This window comes from Anopheles arabiensis, chromosome 3, assembly GCF_016920715.1.
Source record: "Anopheles arabiensis isolate DONGOLA chromosome 3, AaraD3, whole genome shotgun sequence".
NCBI lineage: Eukaryota > Metazoa > Arthropoda > Insecta > Diptera > Culicidae > Anopheles > Anopheles arabiensis.
The window spans coordinates 15,383,485-15,408,463 of NC_053518.1; the positions used below are offsets into that span (position 1 = coordinate 15,383,485).

General features: G+C 48.0%; 1 protein-coding gene across 1 annotated transcript; it reads left to right on the forward strand.

Moving 5' to 3' along the window:
- The first annotated feature begins 634 nt into the window (after positions 1-634).
- Positions 635-24,406, forward strand: LOC120901497. Its single transcript, XM_040309488.1, has 5 exons — positions 635-1,793; positions 19,667-19,942; positions 20,020-21,802; positions 22,701-22,873; positions 23,482-24,406. Exons 2-5 carry the CDS (start codon positions 19,667-19,669, stop codon positions 23,965-23,967), a joined length of 2,718 nt encoding a protein of 905 aa, XP_040165422.1. The 5' UTR covers positions 635-1,793; the 3' UTR covers positions 23,968-24,406.
- The last annotated feature ends 573 nt before the right edge of the window (positions 24,407-24,979 follow it).

Consider the following 24,979-nt stretch of genomic DNA (forward strand, 5'->3'; position numbering starts at 1 on the left):
AGCTGCATATATTAAGGTTTTTTAAATAAAATAATTGTATTTGCATGCAACTAACTAGAAGATCAATGACCTAAAATAGGTGATGATTCACTGATCGGATCATTAAAGGAATCCAGCGATGGAGCGGTCCCACCCCAACAACTCTGCGCTCAATCCCAACAATATTTGCGTCACCGAGCCTGCAGCACGCTTCCAATAACTCCGAAACGCGCGTGCTGCGTGGCGCCATGACGTCATCGTGCAGGATCGCGCAGCATGATCGCACGATCCTGCCCCGTAAACTGTGGGACCATCGCGATCGTCTGGCCAGCCCGGCTGCAGCGCCTACAAAAGTAGAAGCGAAGGGCAAGACAGGGAAATGACGGTAAGGCGTAAGCGTTTAAAGCTTTCGGTGCATTTGTTCTACCAGCACAGCTGTTTTGCTGCTGTACATCGAAGCATCGGGTAGCCGATCGATCGCTTAGGGCCCGTCGGGCACGGGGCCTTTGCTGGCATGAAGCGTGTCAGACAGGGGCCGCTGCTATACCGTACCGGCATCCCTGTCTCGCACGTACGCGCGCTCCCTTTGGCGCGTGAATCAGCAAAGCGAACGATGCCGAACGATGCGTCGTCGGTTTAGATCGTGCCGGGTGCCCGCGTGTGCAGGGGTAGTTTCTGCGTTTCTGTGTTTACCCTCCCGTTTATTCGTGTTTCCGTAGCCGACCGGGAACGTGGTGCCGCTCAGAAGCGTTACGTGCGTACAGTGTGTGAGACCAGAAATGTGTTTGTGGTTTCGATGCGGGGTCTTATTGTGCAGTGGACGGTGCTAACTGATCGGAAGCAGTAGTGTGATAAGATCTGATCTGCGAGGTGCGAAAATTGAAAACCAACCGGAAGTGGATGTGGAACAGAGTGTGATTTCCGGGCAGAAAGAGCGGTGCAGCTTTGCTTCACAACCGGGAAGCATTAAGATTTGCAGTTGTAAATTCGATGTGTCATCGCAAAAATTGCGCCCGATCGCGTGAAGGAATGTGTGTTTGCTAGTGTGTCGGTGCGACTCCCGGATATGTGACGGGCCTGTTCATACAGTGATCTCCAGGCTTTTTTTGTTGGCCCACATTTGCATGCTGCTACCAATCCGCTTGTGTGTGTGTCAGTGGAAAAAGTGTTGTCCAAAAACGGAAGGCCCCGAGTGGCCCAGCAATCGCAACGGTGAAAAACGGTGAAACAGTGCGTCAATTTGTGTTGCGAAAAAAAAGAAGCTGCTCTCCCCCTTCCCAAATTTGACAGCTATTAGCGAATTTTGGCACAGGTCACGTTTTGCTTTTGTGCGCTTTTCTAGCGGTTTGTGCTACTTTACCACCGCGTGCCTGTGTGTTTGTTTATGCTTTTTTTTCTGGTGCGTGTGTGATGAGGCCCTTTATTGTTGTGGCCTGCTAATCGTACGCGATCGTGCGCTTTATGACATAACGACGTTAGAGGTTAGAATCGATAGCAAAGCTCAAGATTGGAAGCGCTCCATCGATACGGAGAGGAAGCAATCCATCGCCGAAAAGGCCCAGGACGCACACGGTACCTGGGAAGATAACGTTACTTTTGGGAAGCACAGGTACCGGAGAGGGGCTGTGATGCTGGGTGCCATCGGTTAGCACAGTCGGATCACATTCTAAACCCCGGTGCCAGCAATCATATCCCATCGTCGGAGCTCATCTGGAGGCTTAAGGAAGACACGGAAACATCGAGACAAGATCATAATAAGCTGCCTTCGACCTGCTTGGATATAAAAGGGACAAGCATCTACAACGAAACTAAAGGTAAGAAGAGGCTTATACGGAAACCATCTACCATCGGAGAACCATCCGGAGGTTACATTTCTAGGTAGCATAGAGAAGGAGAGAAAGACACGGTAGATCTTGTACGATTCTAATTATATCTCACCATCAGGCGCTCCAGTACGCCGCCTTATCGCATCTTGTGATGGTTCCATGTTCATAATTTACTCACTTCCTGCCACCTTACAGCCACAGTTTTCTTGATAAAGCTTTACCGTTTTCCAACGCCGGGCAGCAAGAGCTGGGTGAGGCAAAGCTCGGGAAGCAGATCGCGATGTGTGTGATTTATCGATCGTGGTTGCCGCGGTGGTACCGCTAGAGTCAGCATAGCATCACCGACACCGGCCGCTAATGCGCCGCCGCACCTCACCGGCCAAAAGGAACTCGTTTCCGTCCCGCGTGTGTGTGTGCCCTTGACCGTGTGTCCCTTTGGCTCGATGTGTTGTTGCTCGGGCTGCTAAAGTATGCATTTGTTTCCGTCCCGAAACGGCTGGCACTGGAACTGAGGGGCGGTTTGCTAATGGCGAACAATTAGCAATTCATATGGTAGACGCAAGCAAAACCGCGCTAGTATCGCACGTGATATACGTGTGTGTGAGTGTGTGATTCATGTTCGAAGGTTCAGGGTGTGTGAGTGGTTGTAAAAGGGTAAGGCTGTTAACCACTTTGTACGTTGGCTCGTTGCCTTCTTGGGGTGCCTTTTTGTCCCACCTCGCGTGTACATCGCGCGTCTTGTCAAAGCTCAGCAGTTGAATGAGATACACTTTCAGGTAGCAGAGCTCATACCAAGCTCAACGCACAAGTGTTGTCTTGTGATTCATCCTTCATCATCTCCCAGGTATGCAACGCATTTGGCGGCTACGTTTACGTTATTTGATGAGCGTGAGCTGTACTGCGTTTCCAGGGAATTTCCAACGGGGGTTAGATTAGGGGGATGGTGCCAAAACACTTGTTGAAGATTGTCACATTACTCATCGCTCTATTATAAACCCCCGTCTGAACCCTTCCTCTTTTAGAGTAAACGGTTCAACCCCTGTGGAAATAACACATTTAAATGAAGCATAAAATTAACTCACCAGTACGCTACACGCTGATATGCTAGCTCCATTACACCACCGGTTGTAGCATATTTCCGAGGTGCGAAAACACGCAATTATTGCTTCATATTGTTCGATGTTTGCTGACAACCGATGCAAACCCGAGCAATAAATTCAATAAACCTGATGTCAGCAGAAAATCGGCCTTTTCCGGCGCTTTACAATCATGCGTTTGAGATTGCGTTTGACACGCTTTTGGAGCTGTCGGGCTTCTCGGGAAATTGGAAATGTCCGCTAAATCAGCATTAATGCGCCCCAGTTTCGAGCAATTCGGCAGAATAATGGTCTCGGCAGAATTGGTGGTCTGATCGTACCGAAGGCATTGCTCCACCAGCTCCACCATCAGCAACAGACAGGTGTGGTTATCAGTATCAGCGTGTACCTTATCACCTGTCCCAGGTTTAATGTAGCATCCAATTGGTGATGTTGTAACTGTAACTGTGGGACCATGCAAGCATCAAGAGATTTTACACTCGCAAAACGGTTGACGAGCTTATCGGGGTTGCAAAAAACAAGGCGTTTGAGGCGTTGTTCAGCCTTACATAAAAACCCCCTCTTACCTTGGGCAACTCCTCAAACTTTTTAAGCCAGAAAGGGGCAAAAAACCTTCGCTTGTTTGAGGTTTGATAAGATAATGCACTTTGAAGGAATTATTGGTGTCAGGGTAATACGCACTCAAACCCGTGTGTACGCACACACACGCACACACAAGTCGGCTCTCAAAAAAGGCGTCAATGATACGGGTTTGCACTGGAGGGTTTTTGTACCTTGGTACGGTGAACCGCCTCTGTACGGGCCGCCCCGATGAAGACACATTGACGGGTTGTGGATCTCCGCAGCGTCATAACCACCCTTGGGCAAAGGCGACCAACGCTGGCGTTGATAATACCCCACATCATTGGGAGGGAAGGAAGCAAAACACAACAACAACAAAAACAACTTAAACGACTAAACAATGCCATAAACAGCGCAACGAGTAGTTGGCCAGTTGCGGTGCCGATGGTAACCTCCGTGTTTTTTTGCCCTTAACCGGCTGCCGAGTAGAGGGCAGCTGCTGGCAGCAGCTGGAGAAGGCTCGCTCAAGGTTGCATTGCCCGGTCGGAGGGCCGATGGCCGATCTATCTGATGACCGAAAACAGTAATCACGACGCAGCGCAGCGGACACAGCGGAGGTCATCGTCACGTGCCTTTTGCAATGCATAATTCAGTGTGCCCGGAGTGTTTGCTGCTCCTTGCTCCGTGACGTAGCTGCAATGATGCGCGCGATGTGATGATGATATATATTACCGCGCGAGTGTGATCTGCGCGAGCTGGCGTTGGAATCTGAAAGTACATTCCAACCATCTTCTCGGCAAACCATCTTCAAAACGCGGATTCACTTCACTCGCTACATTATAATTAAATTGTTTTGCCCTTCTCCAAGGTGGCAGGATCGTCGTCGTTGACGCTGTTGTTGTTGTTGTTGTTGTTGTGTGGTTACCATGGTAGCTACACAACCATGCGTACAAAATAAAACCGTCACCTTCTTGACGAGGTAATCGGGCCCGTGTTTGCGCGGCAAGCGGGGCACATCTGCCCCTTTTTAGAGCAATGCAGCACGGACCCACCTCGCTACGCACAGGAAAAATGTAACCAAACACGACCACGTTGAGAGGGATGCGCGTCCCCGTGCGCGTGCCATACGCGCTTACACGTTTCCTGCCGAGGAGGGGAGATTGTAGCAAGCGATAGTGCGCGATAGACCATATGGGTGCGGCGCAAAGTCCTTAACGGTTGTGCCTGTTCCTTACCGTATTGCCAGCCGTCGTCCTTTGCGGGTGTAGTGGGATATTTTTAGAACCGCTCACATATGGAGTGATCATAGCTTTTTTTCGAGCGTTTATGTAGGTGGTTGCTGATGGAGTGAGGGTGCACGTTTATGACCGTTTGCGGATGCTCGACGCATCCTGCGCATGTCATCGCCACTGCGCAGCACTTTATGGTTTTTGATGCGGGATGCCGCACGCTATCGAGTGATGGTACAGCTGTCGTCGTTCGGTGGAAAACCGTTTCTTGAAACATTCAGTTTTCATTCTCCCTTTTACACATTCTTCTTGTTATTTTAATGAATTTAAGGCATGCAAATGGAGTTTTCGGTCTTCTCTCGTACCTTGAAGTTCATTACGCCCTCAAAAAGTGTGCCGCGCAAAAGAGGTTCATTTGTCACAATTATTGACCCCAAATTACCGTTGGCGAAGGCTGTTGGGTGCCGTAAAACAAACCTTATCGATAAACAAACCCCCAAAACAACGTTTTTTTTGGGGCCAGAGTTTCGAATGCTTCTTCAGGTGGAGGGCGCGAACCCGCTCAAGCCGAACTGTGTCAAGGTGGAAGATGTGACTGTTGTATTCTTCTGTATTTTTTTGTTGCTTCAACTCCTCCCATAACACATCCTCCAACTTCGTCTTATAGCACGCCTCGTTTTCCCTCAAGGTAATCAGCGATTCGGCGTGTAAAATATGGTTAAATGACAAATGATTAGTTATTACCGACGCAGCCCGCAACGCAGCGACTTCTTTCCATGCCCACCACCGTACCGTGTCTGATTTGCATTTTGCCATTCGTTCGGAACTCTTCGTTGTTTCTGTTTCTGTTGTTTAATCAAAATGCCACAGCGATCGATCGACCGATCGCTTATCAATGCAGCGGATACCAAATAGGGAGGCCAAGCCTTTATAATTGAGTGACGTCCAACAAAGCGCAAGATCATAATCATAATTTTGAACGTCTGGAGTAAGGCACTGTAGGCACTGCGATTGCGATGGTAGGCATTGGAGTTGGTGATAAATTCTTTAAATCGCTCGCTAATGTGTCGTTGAGGTTGTAGCTGGAATGGTCGCAGCCCACAGGCTTGTAAGTTGTCTAATAAAATGTAAAGTATGAATCGATAAAGACATTGCTTCATAATCACATTAGCGTATTTGACGATTGAGTGAGAATTGAGTGTTGATGTTGCGCTATGTGCCTGTAAGTCCTAAGGAGCTTTCAATGTTTGTAGCATCCAAATAACTGAACTTTAATTTCTGTCCCAAAAAGTTTGTGTTACTTCTTACCCGTTTGGTAGATGTAAAGATAATGAAATACTTTCCAAATCGTTGTCGCTGTCCCCACAGAAACAAAATAAAGGCCAACATTCTTCTCCTCTCCACCTATATGATGTAATAACCCACTCTCCCTATCCCCGTTCGATATCTCTAACGACCTTCCAATTTTCATAATCAGAATTATCGCCTCCGATGCGCTTCAATTAATTACGGCAAACGATTATGAAACTCTCGACTGGGCAAGCTGGGAATCTTTCTCCTTGCTTCTCTACTATCGCTTCTGCACCAGCTGGCGTGATCAAAATTTGTAGAATTTCATCTCAGAACGAGCCCCCCTTTCTCCTGGCACAACAGAGGGACGCTTTCGATGCGTCGACTTCCCGTGATTAGCGGTTTCTTTTCACCCGATTCCAGGCAAAAGCGAGCATATGCGACCGTGAAGATCTTGCTCTTACTTTTTTAATTCATTACGTATCATTAGTATGTAAATTGTTTCTCGGACCAGGTGGAAGACTTTGTGGCGAGGTTGTATGCTTTTGGTGCGATGCTTTCATCTTGATTCGCTGCCCCTGCAATCAATATGCTGATAGTAAATGGTTATGGTTTTGTGTGCGTGTGTGTGTGTGTGTATGTTCGAGTTTGTTGCACACAAAGGGAAAGGACGGAACCCATTCCTTTCGTCGGTTCCTTGGTCACACGATCACCCGATCGCTGGGACGCGTAAGCCGAGAAGCGACGGGGCAGTTTGGAAATTGGGCAGGCTTTACGAATCGAACGGAACGCACGCTGCAAAGGGATAGGTTTTGTGTCCGCGTTGCATAATTAAAGAGTTTCTTTTCCTTCTCTCTCTATCTCTCGCTCTCTCGGCATGATTACATCGATCGAAGCCGCGATCGCTAGAATGCCATGTTGAAAGGAAGCAAAGCGCGTTGAAGAAGATCACTGAACGCCGCGGGAAGAATATTAAGTGAGTTCGTGTGGACAAAACAAACAATCCTAGCCCTCCCTCATGTGCGACTATGCGTCTTGTCTAATCTAAAGTCGTACCAGCATAACCGTGGCTGTGGATCCAACCGTGAACGTACTGTTGTTAGACTGTTAGTGACAAACCGATATTGGTGCAGGCGAAGATATTGGGTCGTAGGCCTGGAACCGGGCTACCACCCGCCGGCTACTGGATGAGCGACATCGATGGGCGACATTCCATGGTGGGATCGGTGGCCGCGTAGTTCGGCGAGTGTCGTTCGTCGTGGTGACATCGCGTCTATCGCCGCAGGGTTGGCGACATGTTTATTACATGTCCAAGAGACGATCGAAACGCTTTTATTGTGCCTCGGGAACTCGCGGGGACACCGCGTAACTGTACATTGTTAATTTCAATATTTTATTTAGCAAACACCTGGAACGTTATGCCATAAAGCCTGCCACCTTTTGGGCGCCTTATTAAGAACGACTTTTGGAGCTCGTAAGATTTAAGCGAGCCCTTAAGGAAAGGTTCCTTAATACGCCCAGAGTTCCGTATGTGTGAGTGTCTCCTTATCAAGACGGTGTACGAGGAAGTGACCAAGAGTAAACTTGTGATAATGAAAGGTTCTTGCAGTATGCCAGTCGTTTGTCGACGCCCTAGAGATCATTGTCACCTGGTACGAAGCTGTTGAACCCGTGTGACGTGCTGCTTTCAGAAAAGTTTGTCTTCCTACACTCAAACACACGGACGTTCGTCATTCCAAATGGCCAATCTTCACACACCCCCAAATAAAGCCGGGTCTGAGAGTACCAGCGGGAACACACTGGGCGCGGGTTTCTGGTTGACAGATCGCGTCACAGGCGGGCGTTTGTTAAAGTCGTCGTGTTTACTTTTGCGGTTGGAGCTTTTGGGGAGGAGGCATTGGACGAGGCAAATGTGGAACAAGCGCCTCAGTTTTCTCCTAACATCCATCCTCTCTCTCTCCCTCGTATTTCAACTGAGTGTACAAAATTTGAATAATCTGTCAGTGGGGAATTAAAATTAGCTGATCACTTGTCGTGTTTGTGAGCTACCCGACCTCTCGCTTCGCTGCCTGTCTGTCCCGATCGGGCCTGTTCGGAATCGTGGTTGGAAGTGTTAGGAACGGAGAATGGAGCCTGCACGCCGCAATCCGATCACGTACCCCGGGTGCGGGGGGAGAATCCACAAAGCAGTTCTCGTCTATAACCAATGGTTTAGAATTTTAAACATCTCGTCGTGCGTGCCCTGCCAGCTCGCTCGGTGTTTATAGTACGACCGGAGAACCGCTTTTCAAATGGCCCAACGGGAGGAGAGCCCATCCGTGGTGTTTATTATGAGGCTATGATCTGTTTTTTTCTTCTTCTACGCTGTTATTTAACTAGGTAACGTTCTGAGCCCGCGAACGGGAGAGGCAGAATATGAGGGGTGAGGAAATTGGCCGATTTGTTAAACGCCAACCGAGTCCGAGTCCTGCCAGTTCGGGGGGGGGGGGGGGGGGGGGCGGTAGAGTGCGTGAGCTATGAACGTGACTGAACGCTGTTCGGTTTGCTCGGTCGGAGCGTTTATTTGCAAAACGCCAAACGGCACTTGGGGGTTAAATTTCATCTGCGCCGTAGCGAATGGTAACGTTTTTAATGCGTCGTTTTTATGGAGTCAAAGAGTGATAAGTGGTGTTTAAAATGGGAAGGCATTTTTGCAAAGTGAATAAAGAGCATTAATTTATTGCACTCTTCTAATGATGTTAATGATGCTGCTCCAATTTTAGTGTGTAATTCAATATGATCGGAGGAGATTTCGCTTAACGGCTTGTGAGGTGTCGATCGTTTAATCACGTCCGTTTAGAATTTTAATGTTAAATGCGTGATCTTTACTTCCTCAACACGATCTAGCACAAGATAGCTGAACAATTCTAACAAATCCAGACAATGAACCATTCCCCCGCATGAGCCAAGAAGTCATTGCACTTTACTACACGTCCCATCGTCTTCCAGTAACCCCAATCGCTCCACTCTGCTCCCTTTTCTTTTATTTAAAATTCCCCTTTTATTAAAATATTGATTGACATGAAAATACGACGTGTGTATGTAAATGTTGCTAATCGTAGTCTGTGCCTAGGGCCTGCGCTATCTGCATACGCCATCCCACACAGGGATAGGCTCTCCTAACGGGGTTCGGGGGTACTACGGCGCGTGTGTTTATGCTGTGAGTTGTGGAAAGAATAAAAAAAAAACAGCGCAATAAGCTATTCTACACACGATGCTCTGGGATGAGAATAATCGCTTTCAAGTCAAGCTCGCTGCGGTGCTGCGGTGGAATGTGCTGTGTGCTGCATTTGCTTTTACAAAACCATCCTCCAGCTCCACAGTTTGAAGTTGCTTCCCCCTGTTTCTTCTGCCGACACTAAACAATTAACGGAAAGGAAAGGCTCCGAATGCGGGCGAGGGCATGGAAGTACCCGTTTTGCGGGCGTTGCATTCCGTTCCCCCCGTTTGCCAAAGCGTTCTCGCAGTGACGGATCTCCCCCGGTAAGATCGGATGCTGATCTAAACCTGGTGAAGAATGGAGAGCACCGATGAGATGGGAAGTCAGCATTTTGTTGTTGCTTTTGTTCGCACCGCTCAAGGGGGGGTAGGATTTTTCTTGTTCTTTTATTTTCCACTCCAGTACCGTTTAAGAGCTCTCGAGATGTTGCACACCCTCGCGCGAGGGGATGAGATGATGTGGAGGCGAAAGCGGCGATCAACCGATGGCGGATTGATGATGGATAACTGTTGCTTGCGATGGATAACACACCGCTGCTATAGCCAATGGGTTTGTTTTAAGCTGGTGTTTGTGTGTCAGTGGCAAAACATTTTTGGGACATCTTTCCGCCAAGGAATAGCGGCTGCTCGGAGCTCCAAGGCACACTCAATGGCAGCGTCATTGCGAAGAACAAAACTGTTCAATTTCTCCAAAAAAACGCCGCCAGACTTGGTGTCCTATGGTGGTGTACTCCGTTTCTATCCCATCCCAATCGGTACTTATGCTGTCGTTAGGAAGCGTGGAACGCTGTACCCCGTCGATTGGCCTGTAACGAGCCGGCACGGACTTGCTGACGGGCACGGATTACAACGCGCGGGCAAACGTTACCGTGTGATGGGTATGCTTTTCGCGGACGTTCTTCTCGAGATGCCGGCAGCGGCATCCCCGGCAATGGTGATTAGTTGCTGGACAGTTTGGAGGAGTTTGGGTTTTCTGCAAAAATTTGCCCACCTAACGGCACTTTCGCGGGCGATCGCGCGGGCAGCATTGGAAGTGGTTTACGGTGTCGACACGGAAGACGCCGATGAGTGATAGCGCCTAATGATATAACACCGTCACTCACATACACACACACACCAAGGGACCAAGCGCCAAACGGGGTTAAAGGGACTATTAGCGTGTCGGACGGTTTTTTACTTCTTTTTGCTGGAAGCTTTACAGACATGTTTAGAGAGAAAGAGAGAGAGAATGGAGACCCATAACAACACAGCAAATAAAAAGCAAGAATTCCTTTCTACAGTCTTCATCGGTAGAATCGGTCGTTTGTAATATGTTCGTGTGCTCCACCGAAAGCCACGTGAAATGACTGAAGTACGATGTCTGCCTTCTTTCTCCTCCTCTATGCTTTTGTACTTGCGCTCTCAGCCCTCCCTTCGGGACATACCCGTGGTGGGGTTTCGGGTGTCTCTCCCACTTCCCGCCCAGCTTCGCGCGTAGGTCAGGTCTTTTAAAAGAGCAATTTCAATCGCTACAAATCGTGAGCATTAAATTCTTTCCGGACGTGTTTTGGAGCTCGTTCCGCACCGTGCCACGGCCGTCGGCGGGGTCGCGGAGAAGAAAGCCCACACCTCACCCCACCCTCCCGACATGGGACGTGGATTAGTTAGATTGATTCCGAATTGAATCGTTGGCCACGCCAGGTGGGAGGGCCGGGCACGTTTGCCGGCCTTTCCGAGTGAAGTGGCCCTTCCAGGAACGCCAAGCGCTGTTGTCGCTAGCGAGACGAAATAGGGCGAGGAAACGCTAAAAAAAAGCTCGCTCGGAAGGGTAATTAATAGATCGAGATCAAAGTCGTGGCCCTTTGGCTGAAATCCGGACACCCCGGCAGCCTTCATGGAAACCACCCGGTGAAAAGAAGAATGTTTTGGCCAGCAGCCGGGTGGCAAGTGACCCGACGGTACACGATCGCTTGAAGGCTTAATTGCTGCCGACGAAAGGTTGGAATTTGTCGCATTGCTGTCGTGGTGCTTGGGGGTGGGGAGAGCGCCCTTTTAGGTGAAGGTAATTGCCAATTGGTTCCGCGAAGTTCTACTTCCTGCGATGGTGCCACTTTTGGTGCCTGTCTTCAGGCGACAGAGAGAAGGAGGAGAGCGCAGCTCTATGGTAGACGCGCTCTGAGGTGACATGTTTGCTTTAATTAGTTCGTACTGATTTGGAATGCAGCTGAATGCACTGTTGGAACGGGGCGGAGGAGCGGTAAGGCTTTTGCCATGCCAGTGACGAGCTGTAATACTAGCGCGGAACAAATTCCAGTATTAATGAGGAGTTAGGGAGAAGTATTATTGATGTTGATGGATATTTGTTTCGCGAATGTGATTCAAATTTGTTATGTCTGTATTAAATTTCTTCGAAAAAATAGTTGGCTGTAATGTTTAAATTCATTCTTTTTTTACTTTTCATTCAGCTTTTATTGTTCATTTTGCCTGTCTTTATATTTACTGTCTCATTTGACACACTATTTTCCTTTGTGTTTTTGTAAAATGTCCGTTTTATAATTTTTTATTTTCTTATTTTTTCTTGTTTTTTTTTTATTTTGTAAATGTTTTCTTTTTTAATTTTAATTTTTTGTGTAATTTTTTTGTTATTGCTTATTACCTACTTTTTACTTGTTTGTTCATACGATGTGTTGGGTATTATGTATAATTTTTTCCTTTTGATTTTTTATGTCTTTTGTTTTTCCTTTTATGTTTTCTGTTCTTATATCCTTTAAGTCCTTTTGCATTTATCATATAGAAATTTGTCTTTTATATCTGAACAATTATATTATTATTATATTATCAAGTTTATTTCCAATTTTATAGGTCTTAGCTATTTTATTCTTTTAAAATTACATTCTATTTTTAGCTTATACAAAATTTTCATCTACATTGTTTACTCAATATGAGTCTGTTTGAGCAAATATGTTAATTAAGCAATTTTAATAATTTTGTCCTTTTGTTAATTTGAATTTACATTTACTTTTGATTTGCAGTGTACGATGTAGAGCTTAATCAGCAAACATATTTTTTTCTTCAAAATGTCAAATAAATAGTAATTATTCAAATACACTCCAATCGATCGATCAAAGTGAGAAGTTTCACTGGAGCAGCTACAATTATTCCCACACTTTCTGCTTCTATTAGCACTTCCCTGTCCTGTCCTACATCTGTCTCATCCCCCACTTGCCATACAAAGTGAGTCAAGATTGTGTGTTGGCAAAACATTCTACCTACCCTTTCGATGACCGACTTTTGTGCTCCGTGCCTTTACATACTTTCTCCCAGTTAGGTACGGGGAGAATTTCGCTCACTCCACTCCACGCGCGTTAGAAGCATCGCAAAAGGGCCAATGCGCCCTTTTTCCCGTGCGATCGAATGCGATCGGATGCACCGGCCGGCACACGATAAGCGATAAATATGCATAAACCTGTGCACCATTCACTTCGATTGCGCGATTCAAACCATCCCGGGCCGGGCGCGGATGATGATGATGATTGGTGGTTTGGTTTGAGCCGGGTGAAGCCGTGGTCCAGATCACTCGCGCTGCAGTACTTTCACCTGCAGCGCGAGAGAGGGAGCGAATGAAGTGTAATGAATGGGCCACACCTCGCGTGGCAGGAAGTGCACGGTGGTTTGTTTTTATTGACCCGGACACTGGCTGGCGCTTCAAATTGCAACGGCGGGGGCACCGAGCAATTAAACAGTTGTGCGTTCGAGAAGGTTGGCTATCATTGGCGCGTCATCGCACGCGTGGCTTTCCGGCTGTCGGGCAAAGCAGTGTGCAGCTTGATGGATGGAGATTCGTTTGCTAATGAAGATGAGCTTAAATCAGAGACAGTCAGAGGGTTTCGGCTTTTTCGGGTGGCCCAGCAAGCTTCATAAAGGCAGCGTCCGGTAGAAATTATTTATGGCAATCGTTATTCATTGCCTTCACCGTTGTCCAGTGCTCATTGATATTCACGCTCGCAATGGGCAAACGGAATGAATATTTATGTTATTCATATTCATAGCCCCGCTGCTGCAGATTTGGGATGCAACGAACTCAATCGGTTCGACGCTCGGCACTCGGTTCAATCGTAAATGGACACTGGTTCGCATTCGGGTTGTTCTGTACGACGCACTTGGACCGGCATTTCCATGAAAGAGAACCTAGTCGATCTATGAACCTTTTTCCACGACTGATGATGGAACCCACTGTACTCCATTCTGAGCACGTACACTGCTTCGGTGGTGCACTTCAGCGGCCCACCGAAACAGGCCCCGTAGAATCGTTTGCCAACAAATAGGAAGGGCGCAAGTGTACATTAGCGGGTGAACCACAACCGGCTGAAACCGAACAACACGGCTTCGACACGACGCTACTGTTCAATTAATTGGTGGCTTTCCGTTCGTTCGGCAAGGGAATGTGATTTAGAATATGCTCCCGTGTTCGATGTTCGGTGTGGTTAATGGTAATGACATTTCTAATTACTAATTACCACATCGGTAACAGGTAAAAGATGCCTGTGGTCTGACTTGGGAAGAGGGGGATGCCCGTTTGGAGAGTCTTAAAGGATAAAGTTTTTGATCGTGAACGGCTCCCAAAAAGCGCTCGGGTTCGCTCGGGACGCATTAGGAGCTCCGGGACAACTTTACGAACATCTGCACACCGTGTTCCCGGTGGTAGTGGTGGTAAATTGAAAATGGGAAGCTTTGAGCAAATCGGTGTACCGATTGAAGATGCTGCTGATAATGATGATGATGATGATAAAGAGGCTTCATTCGGAGGAAGCTTTGGAAGTGAAGTGAGGACGCAATTGTAGACTTCAGGGGTTGGAGCGTCAAGTCGAGAACGTTCTACCCACAAGGCGGATGGATGGCAAAGAGAGGCTGTGTGAAAAGTGTAAAATATCCCCAACCGATGCCTCAGTTGGTGAGCACAAACTTTGTACCCGTGTACCAGGGGGAATTTCTACTTCATTCCTCTACTTTCAATTGTGGCCCAGCGTATGTAGCGCAGAACATAGGAGCCTCCTCAAGTGTCGCCTAATCCTATTAACCAACCCCGTTTGCCTCAGCCCGATCGATCGATTGTGAATGGCCGAGAGGGTAATTAAGCGATCTCGTTCGGTGGATGGATAGAAAAGTTTTGCTTTCACGGAGAAGTATCTAACTCCAAACATTGTTGCGTGGTGTAGTATTGTCCCACAGCGATAGCGTTTCGACTTGGGCAGCAACCGGTATAATCGGTAATGGCGTGTTAATGGACGCTTTTGGACCCGAAGGCGCATGCTGTTGCCTATTGCTGAGACTCTCACGCAATGTGTGCGGTCGCACAGAGGGGAAAGTTCTAGCCATTTCTGGCCAAACAAACCCCAATTTAGTATCCAGTTTGCTGCGTTCGCAGCACGCCTGTCAGCGCGCCCTGTCAGACACAGTTTTTGATATTCAAAATGTTTCGCAGCAAGCTTTTCGCCATCCAGCTCCGCATCGAGTGACAGAATATTGTTTTGACAGTTAGTGGGAAAAGTTCCGAAACCCAAAGCCTGCGAAACCCAAAGCCCGAAATATACCAAAAAGGGTAACCGGGCGAAAGTAAGTAAAAAGTTTATGATTCAGAATTTTGGGTTTTATTAGGTCCGTTTTTTGGACTTCGTTTTTTGTTGTAGTTCGGTTGGACATTAGTTTGGGAAACCATTTTGCTAGCACGCTCTGTATCGCTTTTTACCTGCCTTTTGTGACTCAGCGGGTGGGTTTTGTCTTTAGTTTAGCAGTTTTATCAAGCAAAACTCGATTCGTTTACAACTTTGTACCCAGACCGAACGGTGTACATATGTTCACGATCAGCACGGTAGTTGGTGCTGGTTTTGCTCGCTTCGCGTTTGCTAGTGTTTTTGTTTACCCATTTGTACCCGGAGGACTGTAACTACCGCAGCGGCAAAGTGTCATTAATCGATTCGCAGTACGGCATGACGATTAAGTACGTTGCTTCCGTAAATGGCGCTGCAGCGCATTGGAGATTGGCATTGTTGATTGGAAGCACCGTTCCCTTGAGCTAACCCTTTGCGAGAGGGATATGGGAGCTGAAGGGAGAGCAAAAGGGGGGAAAACAAAATGCATACAGTAAAACGTGCAACTCACAACTCGTGTCGGAACTTTGTCGCGGGGTAGACTTCTATGGCTCTGGTCTGGTCGGAGGAAACTTCTCCGTTTAGCGACTTTCCTGTGGCTTGAAATGGTTTGCAGCCATGGTGTGTGCCTGAAGGGACAAAGAGGCTACAATTGTCGCAGCTGCATAATGCACCGCCGTAAGTGGTTGTTCAAAGGACAGCTCACCCTCGTCATCATCATCATCATCATGAGCAACAGTGAGTCATACAGTTTGAACATTGCGCCTTTGCCAATGAATTGTTCTTTCTTCCCCGCCTCAGTCACTTCTAAGGGCTAGTGTATGAGTTTGTCTGGAGAATGTGCTCAAACACATTCCATCGTATCAAGTTGAAAAAAATGGACCGCCTGAGAGGAATATCCCCATCACCGCTCGAAGAATGCAACCATTTTCACCCGTTCTCGCCTTCGAGAAGGCAAATGGCACGCTCGGCTGTAAAGAATTCAACCTGCTCTAGTAGTGTATCGAAGTAGATTGCGTCCCATCGGCAACAGATCAAATGTCGGGGCGGAAAACACTTTGAAATTCCTGAAGCCTTGGCACAGCTTCCTTCTCCTAGCCGGCGGTACACACACACACTTGGGTTGTGTGACACCCGGAGCGCATCGGAAGCTGATGGAGCGTAGAATCGATTGCCTTTCCGTATGATCTGTTGTAGCCGCTGTTCGGTGTGTGCTACGGTGGGCTTCACTTTCGCTACTGTGCCAAGAATGTGCCTGTGCTTGTTGTGACTCAACACCTTCCCTCCCACCCCCCAGTCTGTCCACCACTCAGGTAGCACTGAAGAAATGAAGCAGAAGAAAGCAGATAATGCCACTCCCGCCCCGGGGACTGGGGGAATCGGGGATCATCGGGGAGTACGCACCGCGGTGTACGATGGATGCGCATCCCAACGGGCACGCCTGGGAGGTGATGATGGGAAGTTTATTGAGCCCATTTGTGGAGCTGACGGAGCGTTACGGTGGTGTCGGAAATTGGTGATTTGCAACTTTCCAGTCCAGGAGGGAGTGAGAGGCATTGCCGGAATGCCTTCAAGGTTAAAAGCCAGCCCAGGAACGACGGATGGAGCATCAAAAGCATACTTCAATTATAAGCCGATCGATTGAGCGTTTGCATTCCGTCGAGGTGTGGGTAAAAAATTGGGAAGGTAATTTTATTAAAGGGTTGTGCAGTAAAGCAAATTTTGTGTAATAAACACTGCGATTATATAGATAAATCAATACGGACACTTTTTTTTTAATAGGAACAAGCAGCATTATAAGCCATTCTTTAGGGTACATTAACGTATTTTAGTTGTTACTGAGCTACACATTATACTAATATGATCACTTTTTACAAGCAAAACACTGATAAATTTAATAAAATTTACATTCTTTTCCCAAAATACAATATTGAGACATTATTGAGGGATCGTGTATAGTTGATTTTTTTGTATAAATATGGTCTTCTTTCCAAATGTTTCTCCATTTTTTGGCTAAATTCTTCTAAACTAGAACGATCAGGTTGGTGATAAAGAAAATCAGGATGATTATTCATTAACCTGAACATGTATTCTTGTTTACCTGGGTTATAGGGTTTTTCATATGACCTTATGAAGCTGGTATACTTTATGCACTCTGTGTGACATTAAGTGATACATTTATGATTCGTTTATTGTTGGAATTATAATGATATAACACAAGGTATCTAGACATTGGGCTAAAACTGTCTGAACTGCTAAACACTGCTGTTAACTTACAGATATTGGTATATTTTCATGAATTTTTTGAGGTAAATAGAAAAAATGTCGTTTAAGAAATTTTGTGTAGCTTTCAAGTACAATTTAACTTGGTATATTAACATGCAAAGTAAGTATGGAGGTATAATAACACAAGCTTGTAATGCAGTTTAATATACATTTATAGTCAATAATTTTTTGAATTTGAAATGATTTAAAACTGTAGGGACATATACATGAAAATAATAACTATAAAAATTATTTAGTTTAGTAATAATCCTTAAAGAATTTCCTACTTTTTATCTCTGTAGGGAAAAATACACGAATATTGAGGAATATTTGTTGATAAGCTTACTGTTTAGTCCTGTTAAAACAAGTGTCTGTTCATTTTTTGAGCAAAGAAGCGTTCTTAAAGTAAATATATTTCAAATAGGAGAGGTTTAGATTTACTTACATGAGTTTCTTATGTGTACTTCTTTGTGCAATTAATTTCATATTTGTATCGCTATCGCATGAGCCACCAACTACAACGCGCCCGATTTTGGCATCCCCGGCCTCAAAATTAAAGAACACATCTGCCATAAATTCACCCAATTTCGCCCAAAATTGATCGTGTCAACTAGGTCGTCCCGCCCTTTCCACCAGATGCAAACAAAATTCGCAACTGTGTCGAAAAAACAAGCTGCAAAGAATAGCGTCAAAACAGAAAAAAAAAATCAGCTGCTATTTTCCCAACCAACCGATCCTTCCCGATCCTTTGGCTGACTTGCTGGCTTCACTTCCGCTACAGAATCGGTGGATCGTGTGCTCACCTGGTCCCCTGGCCAATGTCTGCCCGAGAGCGACGGGGAATTGTATAAAAGTCGTTAGCTAGAACGCCACCCCTCTACCTTTTGTGTTTGGCCACAAACCCGTATGCCACCGTTGCACCAAATGGAAAGGGAAGGGAAGGTAGAAAGGGATACGTTAAAACTAAAGAGAAGGAGAGGGAGAGAGAAACGGAGAAGGAAAGAAATCATGCAGCACGAAACGCACCGAGATTAATATCGAGTTTTGAGAACCATTGCCAACCCAAATACACACTCACACATACGAAGGGAACAAATGCTTGGTTTTCCAGTACTGTATGGGTTGGTATTGTTGCGTCCCTTGCGTAATTAAATCGCGGCTGTGTTGTGAGACCCTTCGGCGGCTAGGACCCTTTGAGCGTTGCGTGCTTGCGCAAGCGAAATGGGAAATACATTACAATCAGTAGCATTGGTTCACATACATACACACACACCCATACACCCATAATGTCCTTGCAGTTGCGCTACGGACGCATTTCGTCCCTGTGCCCATCCCTTGTCAAAGTGGGGGAAAGCGGGCTGCAGCAACATCTGCTCGTCTCGGGCGCGTCGGCCGTTAGGACGCACACAGGCAGCTTGCATTTGCACTCCGGAGCGTCATCATCGGTGGGCGAGAGGTTTGAGCAGTGAAATTTTAGTCCCGATTTTTCACCGGTCCCAAACGGAAGCACAATTTGCGGGAGAGTGTGTGTTGTTTCAGGAAAAACATAATCCAAAAAAGGTGAACCACAATCTAATCAAAGTAAACCGCTTGCTAGTACAGTTTGGGTGTCGTTTCTTGGCGCAAAATTATGCGTTCACGCGAAATTTATACGCGACAGGGTTAGTCAGTGTTTGCTTGGATGGTAAATTCATGATCTGGGAGCGCGTGTCGTGTGCTAAAAGTGATGCTAATTTGTGGGAGTAGAATGCTCCGAGATGCGCCTAACGCTGCTTTGCATAATCTTATCCGCTGCAAACGTGAAATACTGTTTGAAAATTAAACCCTAAAAATGGTGTGCTTGTTCGTGGAAAGTCCTAAGGGAAGTGGTCCAAGTGCTGGAATGTTTGCCGTTGCAAAACGGGCGGACTGCTGCTGCTGCTCCTTGTGCGACCGAGTTGATTACATCGGTCGAGCGTTCGTTTTGAGAGTCGCGGTGGTGGTGGTTGTTCTGGATAAATTATTTCCACTGCAAGCAACGACTTGCATCGCGAACATGTGGCGCGAGCTCCCGCAAGATCGACACTCGACATGTTCTCGGAGGAGTGCAATGTAAACACACACACACGCGCGCACACACACGGAGAGCCACCCGGATGGTGAGGGTTTTTGGAGTGTTTTAGCACACCGCGGAATTTGTGTTTGCTTTCCCAATGTTTGCCCATCCCAAGGTGTGCCTCCGATTCTGTTTTCGTCCGTTGTTTGCTGGGAGGCGTTGATCTGTTTGCACTACGGAATACCGCTGGATTAACGATACAGTGCCGTCTGAAGCGGCTTAAAGTGGTTGAAGGATTGAAATTAAATTAATCTTACCTACTGCTGGGCTGTACTGCTTACTTGGATCAGTTTGCCGTTGTAATTATTGATGAGAGCGAGCTCGAAGAGCTAGAAGAGAACGCTGCACCTTTTGCCGTCAAGTTACCGTTGCCTTTACTTCCTAGTTCTAATACGTTGGTTCTCGCTTTTCTTCTTTCGCTGGTACAATTTCGTTACAGATGTCACGTTCCAACTTTGCGCGCTCACAAAGCAAAGTTTGGTTCGGCAATGAACCCGAACCCTACGGTGGCCCGTACGGCGGTGGCTTCCGGCCGTACGGCGGCTACGCCCCGTACAGTGGCCCAATGTCCCAGCCGACCTACCCGATCTTTCACGACCTCGAGGAGGAGGACGAGCTGATCGAGGAGCAGCAGACGAATGCGAAAGGTTCGCCCGGTGCGACCAGCTGGGCCGAAACGGACCGCCAGGGCAGTCCCGCCAGTCACAAAAGTCAAGTAAGTGCCGTGTGTTTTACCTTTCTTGCCATTTTTGTTTATTTGGTTATCATATCTTTGTTTTTGTGCACTCACAGGACTCGGGGTTTTCGGACACGGAAACGTCCCTGCACGCGGGCAGCAGTCTGGCAAAGCGGCAGGGGGCAAACATTAACAACAGTGTCCAGTCTGCGGCGGGCACAACCAGCGACAAGCTAACACCAAAGAGAAGCATCAACGAGGAACTGTTTGCCCGGTCACCGTCCCTCAACAGTAGTGCGCCGACACCTCCAACAGTCATCCGGAGGCCTGTACCGGGCGGCCCGGTAGGTGAGTCGGTCACTATCGGTCGTCGACTATCGTACAGTGAGCCCGCGGAGCATGCGAACGGTTCCGAAAGTCCGCGCAATGTGTCACTCAAGCGTGGCCGCGTCATTACGAAGAACAGTCGCGTGAAGCGCAATCTCAGCGAGCAGTTAAGCAACTCGAGCGAGGAGATGATCTCACTGGACAGCAGTGAGCTGTCCAACATTCTGAACCGTACGATGGTGGAGGGGGAAGAGGAGGCGATACCGGAACCAGTGCCAGAAGCGGATGCCAATAATAATGCAATCAAGGGTGAGACGACGGCAGTGGAGCTTCCAACGTATTCGGAACTATACCCGACCCGAGGAACTTCCACGCCCATCCGAGGCCAGTCGAAGCTGTACCGATCGTTACCAATCTCACCGACGCATCGGACACCGCCACCGGTCCGTCCGGTCGTGGCACCCTCGGGGACGGACAACTACTACGACGAACCGAACAATACGACCACCTCGAGCAGCTGCAGCGAACGCGCCCTATCCTACACGATCTACGACAACCCGCTGCTGAACGGGCACCAACCGGCGGTGCAGGGTTGGCTGGATGGGTTGCGGTTTTCCTGCCAGAACGAGGTGATGTCGATACTGCAGACCAAATCGATCGCAACGGAGGCGGGCCGATCGCTGAAGCTAACTTCGACGGTGGCGGTGAAGATATTGCGCCATCTCCAGGGGAAGGTGTCCACGCTGCAGGGTGAGTTCGAGCGGGTCGAGAAACTGTTCGCCGCCATCCGGAAGTATCACACGGCGCAGAAGGCCGAAGACGAGTCAGACGATGAGGAAGACGAGAAGCAGATCTACCAGAAGGTGGCCCCGTTTGTGCACGGGCTGGCGACCGATCTCGATGCGTTCGTGCGCAAACAGCAAGGGACGGACTACTTCGGCCGAGAAGCATCGGAACGAGACGATCGGCGCAAGTTTGCCGAGAATGCAAGGGCACTGGCGGACATGCTGGGAGATCTCCGGGCGGCCGCATCTAGCAGCGACACCTTCGACTATCGCTCCGTTGAGGAGGAAATTCAAATCGTAAAGCGCTACTTCCTCATCACGGTGCGGTTGATCTTCAAGAATTTGGTGCGCGTGATCGTGGACGCTGTCGAGGGTGCCCGCTGCGAGCTGATGCTGCGCTCGAACCTCAGCTACGTGGCGAGCCTCTCCAACCTGGACTACGGTGGGCTGGCCTCGCTGAACGACGCGTTCATTGCGAACGGTACGGTGCGGGTGTTGCTGCTCGTCTGCGTCGAGTCGAAGCTTTCGTCCGTCCGGGCGCTGGCGCTGCGTGCGCTGGCAACCGTCTGCTCGACGACGGAAACGATCCGCCAGCTGGAGCGAGCGGATGGGCTGGAGGTGCTGCGCGACATCCTAGCGGTGGCGGATGGCGATGATGGCCGGTCCGAGCCGGAGCTGCGGGAGGCTGTCTCGGTGCTGACGCAAATTACCGCCCCCTGGCACGGGGAGGACCATCGGCTCGAGGGGCTGAAGCAGTACGTGCACGGCATCGTTGAGGCAATCACCGGTAAGGGAATGGTTTTTTTTTTTATTTGGGGGGCTCGCTAAAGGGACGCTGTCTGGACAGGACACGTGGCGAACTATTTTCGGACGCAATGTTATGCTTCGGGGGGTTTGTTATGGGTGTGTTTGTGGATGACATTGGCAGCTGACACCGGTGAATTGTTAACGTTACGAATTCCTAGAATTTGCTTTATTTCTTGGATATATTTTGGAGTGGCATGTGGAATTTGACGCCTGCTGATGGCGCTGTTGAGCGAGAGAGCTTTTTTGAGGAATTTTGAAAGCATTTTGAATCGTTGGAACATCGAAAGACGTGTGCATTTTGTAGCAATGTAAAACATCCGCCTAAAATCCAAATTCTACATAATATCCTGTAATTTCAATGTTGAAACTAATAGCAACTTCTCAGCAACTAAGTCCTCCAACTTCAAGGCCTCCCTCTTTCTGGGAAGTAAATGTGATTTATGTGCAAAGCTTTCACCATTGGGGCCATTTTGCATTTCATTTGCTGCTAAAGCACCCCTCACGACTAGTTCAGTACAAGAGAAGGGTAAATTTTGGGGTATGTACGCTTAAAAGAACCTCAGAACTATCACAACAAGGTTGCTGACGCTTGCGGCCATCACCTGATCCCTTTTGCTTCATCCCCGCAGAGCAGAGGACGATAGTATCGTAAATGTGTAATTAGAAGCATTAAGCCTTATGCGGCAAAGTAATTGCGGTGGGATAAAAGTTCGCTTAACAAGACTGAGATACTGACAGCTCAGCGTACTCAGCGGTTTCGGTCGCCGTAGCTGCTCGGGAGTGCCAGTGAACAGTGTATTAATTGCTCCTTTTTCCACTATTTTCTCCCTTTATTTTCAATCTCTTTCTGCTTGTGCTTGTGTTGCGCAAAAATGCAGAGATCATCGTAAAGACCAGCTGCTGCCAAACGTTGCTGCTGTGCACCGCCAGCCTGAACAACATGACGCGCATCGAACCGACCGCCGTCTACTCGGTGATGTCGCAGGACACCGTGGACAAGCTGCAGCAGGCGACGGAGCAGCGCGGCCCGGGCGCATCCATCTTTCTCTACGTAAGTATTTGGGGGCTGGGAGGTAAGGTGCAATATAGGGGATTGAGTTTAGCCTCCATCGTACCATCGTTCGTGCAGTAGTGGATCTAGTTTATCATCATCAATATCACACTCTTGAGGTGACTAAATGCAATAGAAAGCGCGTCAGCGATGCGTAACACGTCACGGTGTCACAGAGGGATGATCGCTCCTTTAGGCACCAACACCAAAAAAACCCGGAAGCGTTGTTGTGTGGCTGATTGAGGCAATCAATCGATGTGGTGTGGCTTTTTTGTTGCTGTTCCAATTTTGCGCTACAATTTATGGGCCAGTGGGTGAAATATTGCTGCCGCCATGCCATGCTGGACTGCACCGGAAGGACACATATTGATGGATTACCGTCACGCTGAGCCGTTTGTTGTGGTGTTAGATGTTGCTCTGGCCAGCCTCTAGCTCGCCGATCCGATCGCTACAGCGAACGAGCGAACAACACGAAAGGATACATATTGCTGTGAATTGATTCGTTTTTGATGAGATGACATTAATTCCACGCCTTGGGCAGGGGAAAGCTTCCTTCCCTTTTGAGATACTAATCGTCTGTTTCTCTTTTTTTGCACATCTTCTTCCAGGAACAATTTACCGCAACGCTCTACAACATGTCGACCAACTGGAAGTGCCATCATCATCTCGCCAGCCGCCCACTGCTCACCTTCCTCGTGCAGGTGCTGGCGCAAAAGTTCCACCAGCAGCAACCAAGCCGCGTCGAGACAGAGGCGCAGCGCAAAACGATCCGCAACATTCTACACGTCCTCGCGCGGCTCCTGTCCGGCGGCAGCCTCGCGTCTGGCGCGTCACACGAGCTGATCGAGACGACGGTAGCGCCTGTGCTGGCGCGCATCGAACGCACGCTGGACGGGGCGAACGAACACTATCAGGACGTGGCGCACGTTAGCCGGCGGTGCAGTGAAACGGTATCGACGCGACCGGGCAAAAGCAGTGGCAGTGAGGAGGGCCGCCCAACGGTGCCACATATCACCCGGCTTACCATCCACCGGGATCCGGTAGCGGGGCCGGTGATGGTGCTGGATCAAAACCGGCAGGAAAGTTACGTCTGAATGGAGCGATGGCGGGCTATTGCCGGCAGGCAGAGCGGGGGCTGATGTAGCCGAGCTACGAAACAAGGGAGGGAGGGAGGGAACTGGGCAAAAGAAAAGAAAAACCAAGGAATCCTTGTGCCATACAGGAAGCGAAACGAGACCGGAGCAAACCCGGAAGCAAACGAAACGACTCTGGGAGGTTGTAAAGATGCTGAAAGCGAATCTGTATTTATGTAACTGTTTGTATGTAGCTGTATCATATTGTATATTGTGTTTTCGTCACCAAGAGGAATGCTAATATATTCGAACGATTCAATGTTGTAATTTATCACTCCCCAAAATTCCGCAGTGTATGTAAGACGAACTGTTATTTCCTCCGAGCATGTTAGGGGAAAAGCATGTAGAAGCGAAGGAACAACGCAAATACACCATCGACCACGATGAACGATAAACTGAAGCTCTTATCGCAGTGTTGAGCATATAGCCTTAAATATTCCGAAAGACAGTTTAATGCACTGTCAGTATGAGAGAGTGCGAAAGGAAGCGATCAAGAAATCCAATTTCCCATCCAGCAGCATCTTTACACGCACGCACACTATCTTGCGTGTTGGACATATTCATGAGGGATTTTAGCAAACATGGTCGCATGTACGCAAGCAGCTTTGAGCTGTCGGAAAAAACGGTATGTGTGAAGGGGAAGATTGTGTGTGTGTGCTCGTTCATGTTAATTTGAATACCGAAAAAAGCGACAAATAATTCAATAAAATTGGCCACTTGGTAGGACATGTGAAGAATGCTTCGGATCGAACGGAAAGGGCCTGTTGGAGCATTAGCATATTGACCGAATATGTTTGCATTCCATTGGGTGGTGTTTGTATTTCAGCTCAATTCATAAGAGAATCTGTGGTAGGTTTTATCTTAACATTATTCTTTGATTGAACTGAGCCTTACTGCATGGCAGATTGACGATTGACCTTGGAATGGGGAATTATGATCCAATTCATGCCGGAATTAAATTATGTATTTGTTG

Coding starts and splice junctions, on each gene's coding strand:
- LOC120901497 (XM_040309488.1), top strand. CDS start 19,667: ATGTCACGTTCCAACTTTGCGCGCTCACAAAGCAAAGTTTGGTTCGGC. Junction 19,943..20,019: donor CCGCCAGTCACAAAAGTCAA/GTAAGTGCCGTG, acceptor GTGCACTCACAG/GACTCGGGGTTTTCGGACAC. Junction 22,874..23,481: donor GCGCATCCATCTTTCTCTAC/GTAAGTATTTGG, acceptor ATCTTCTTCCAG/GAACAATTTACCGCAACGCT.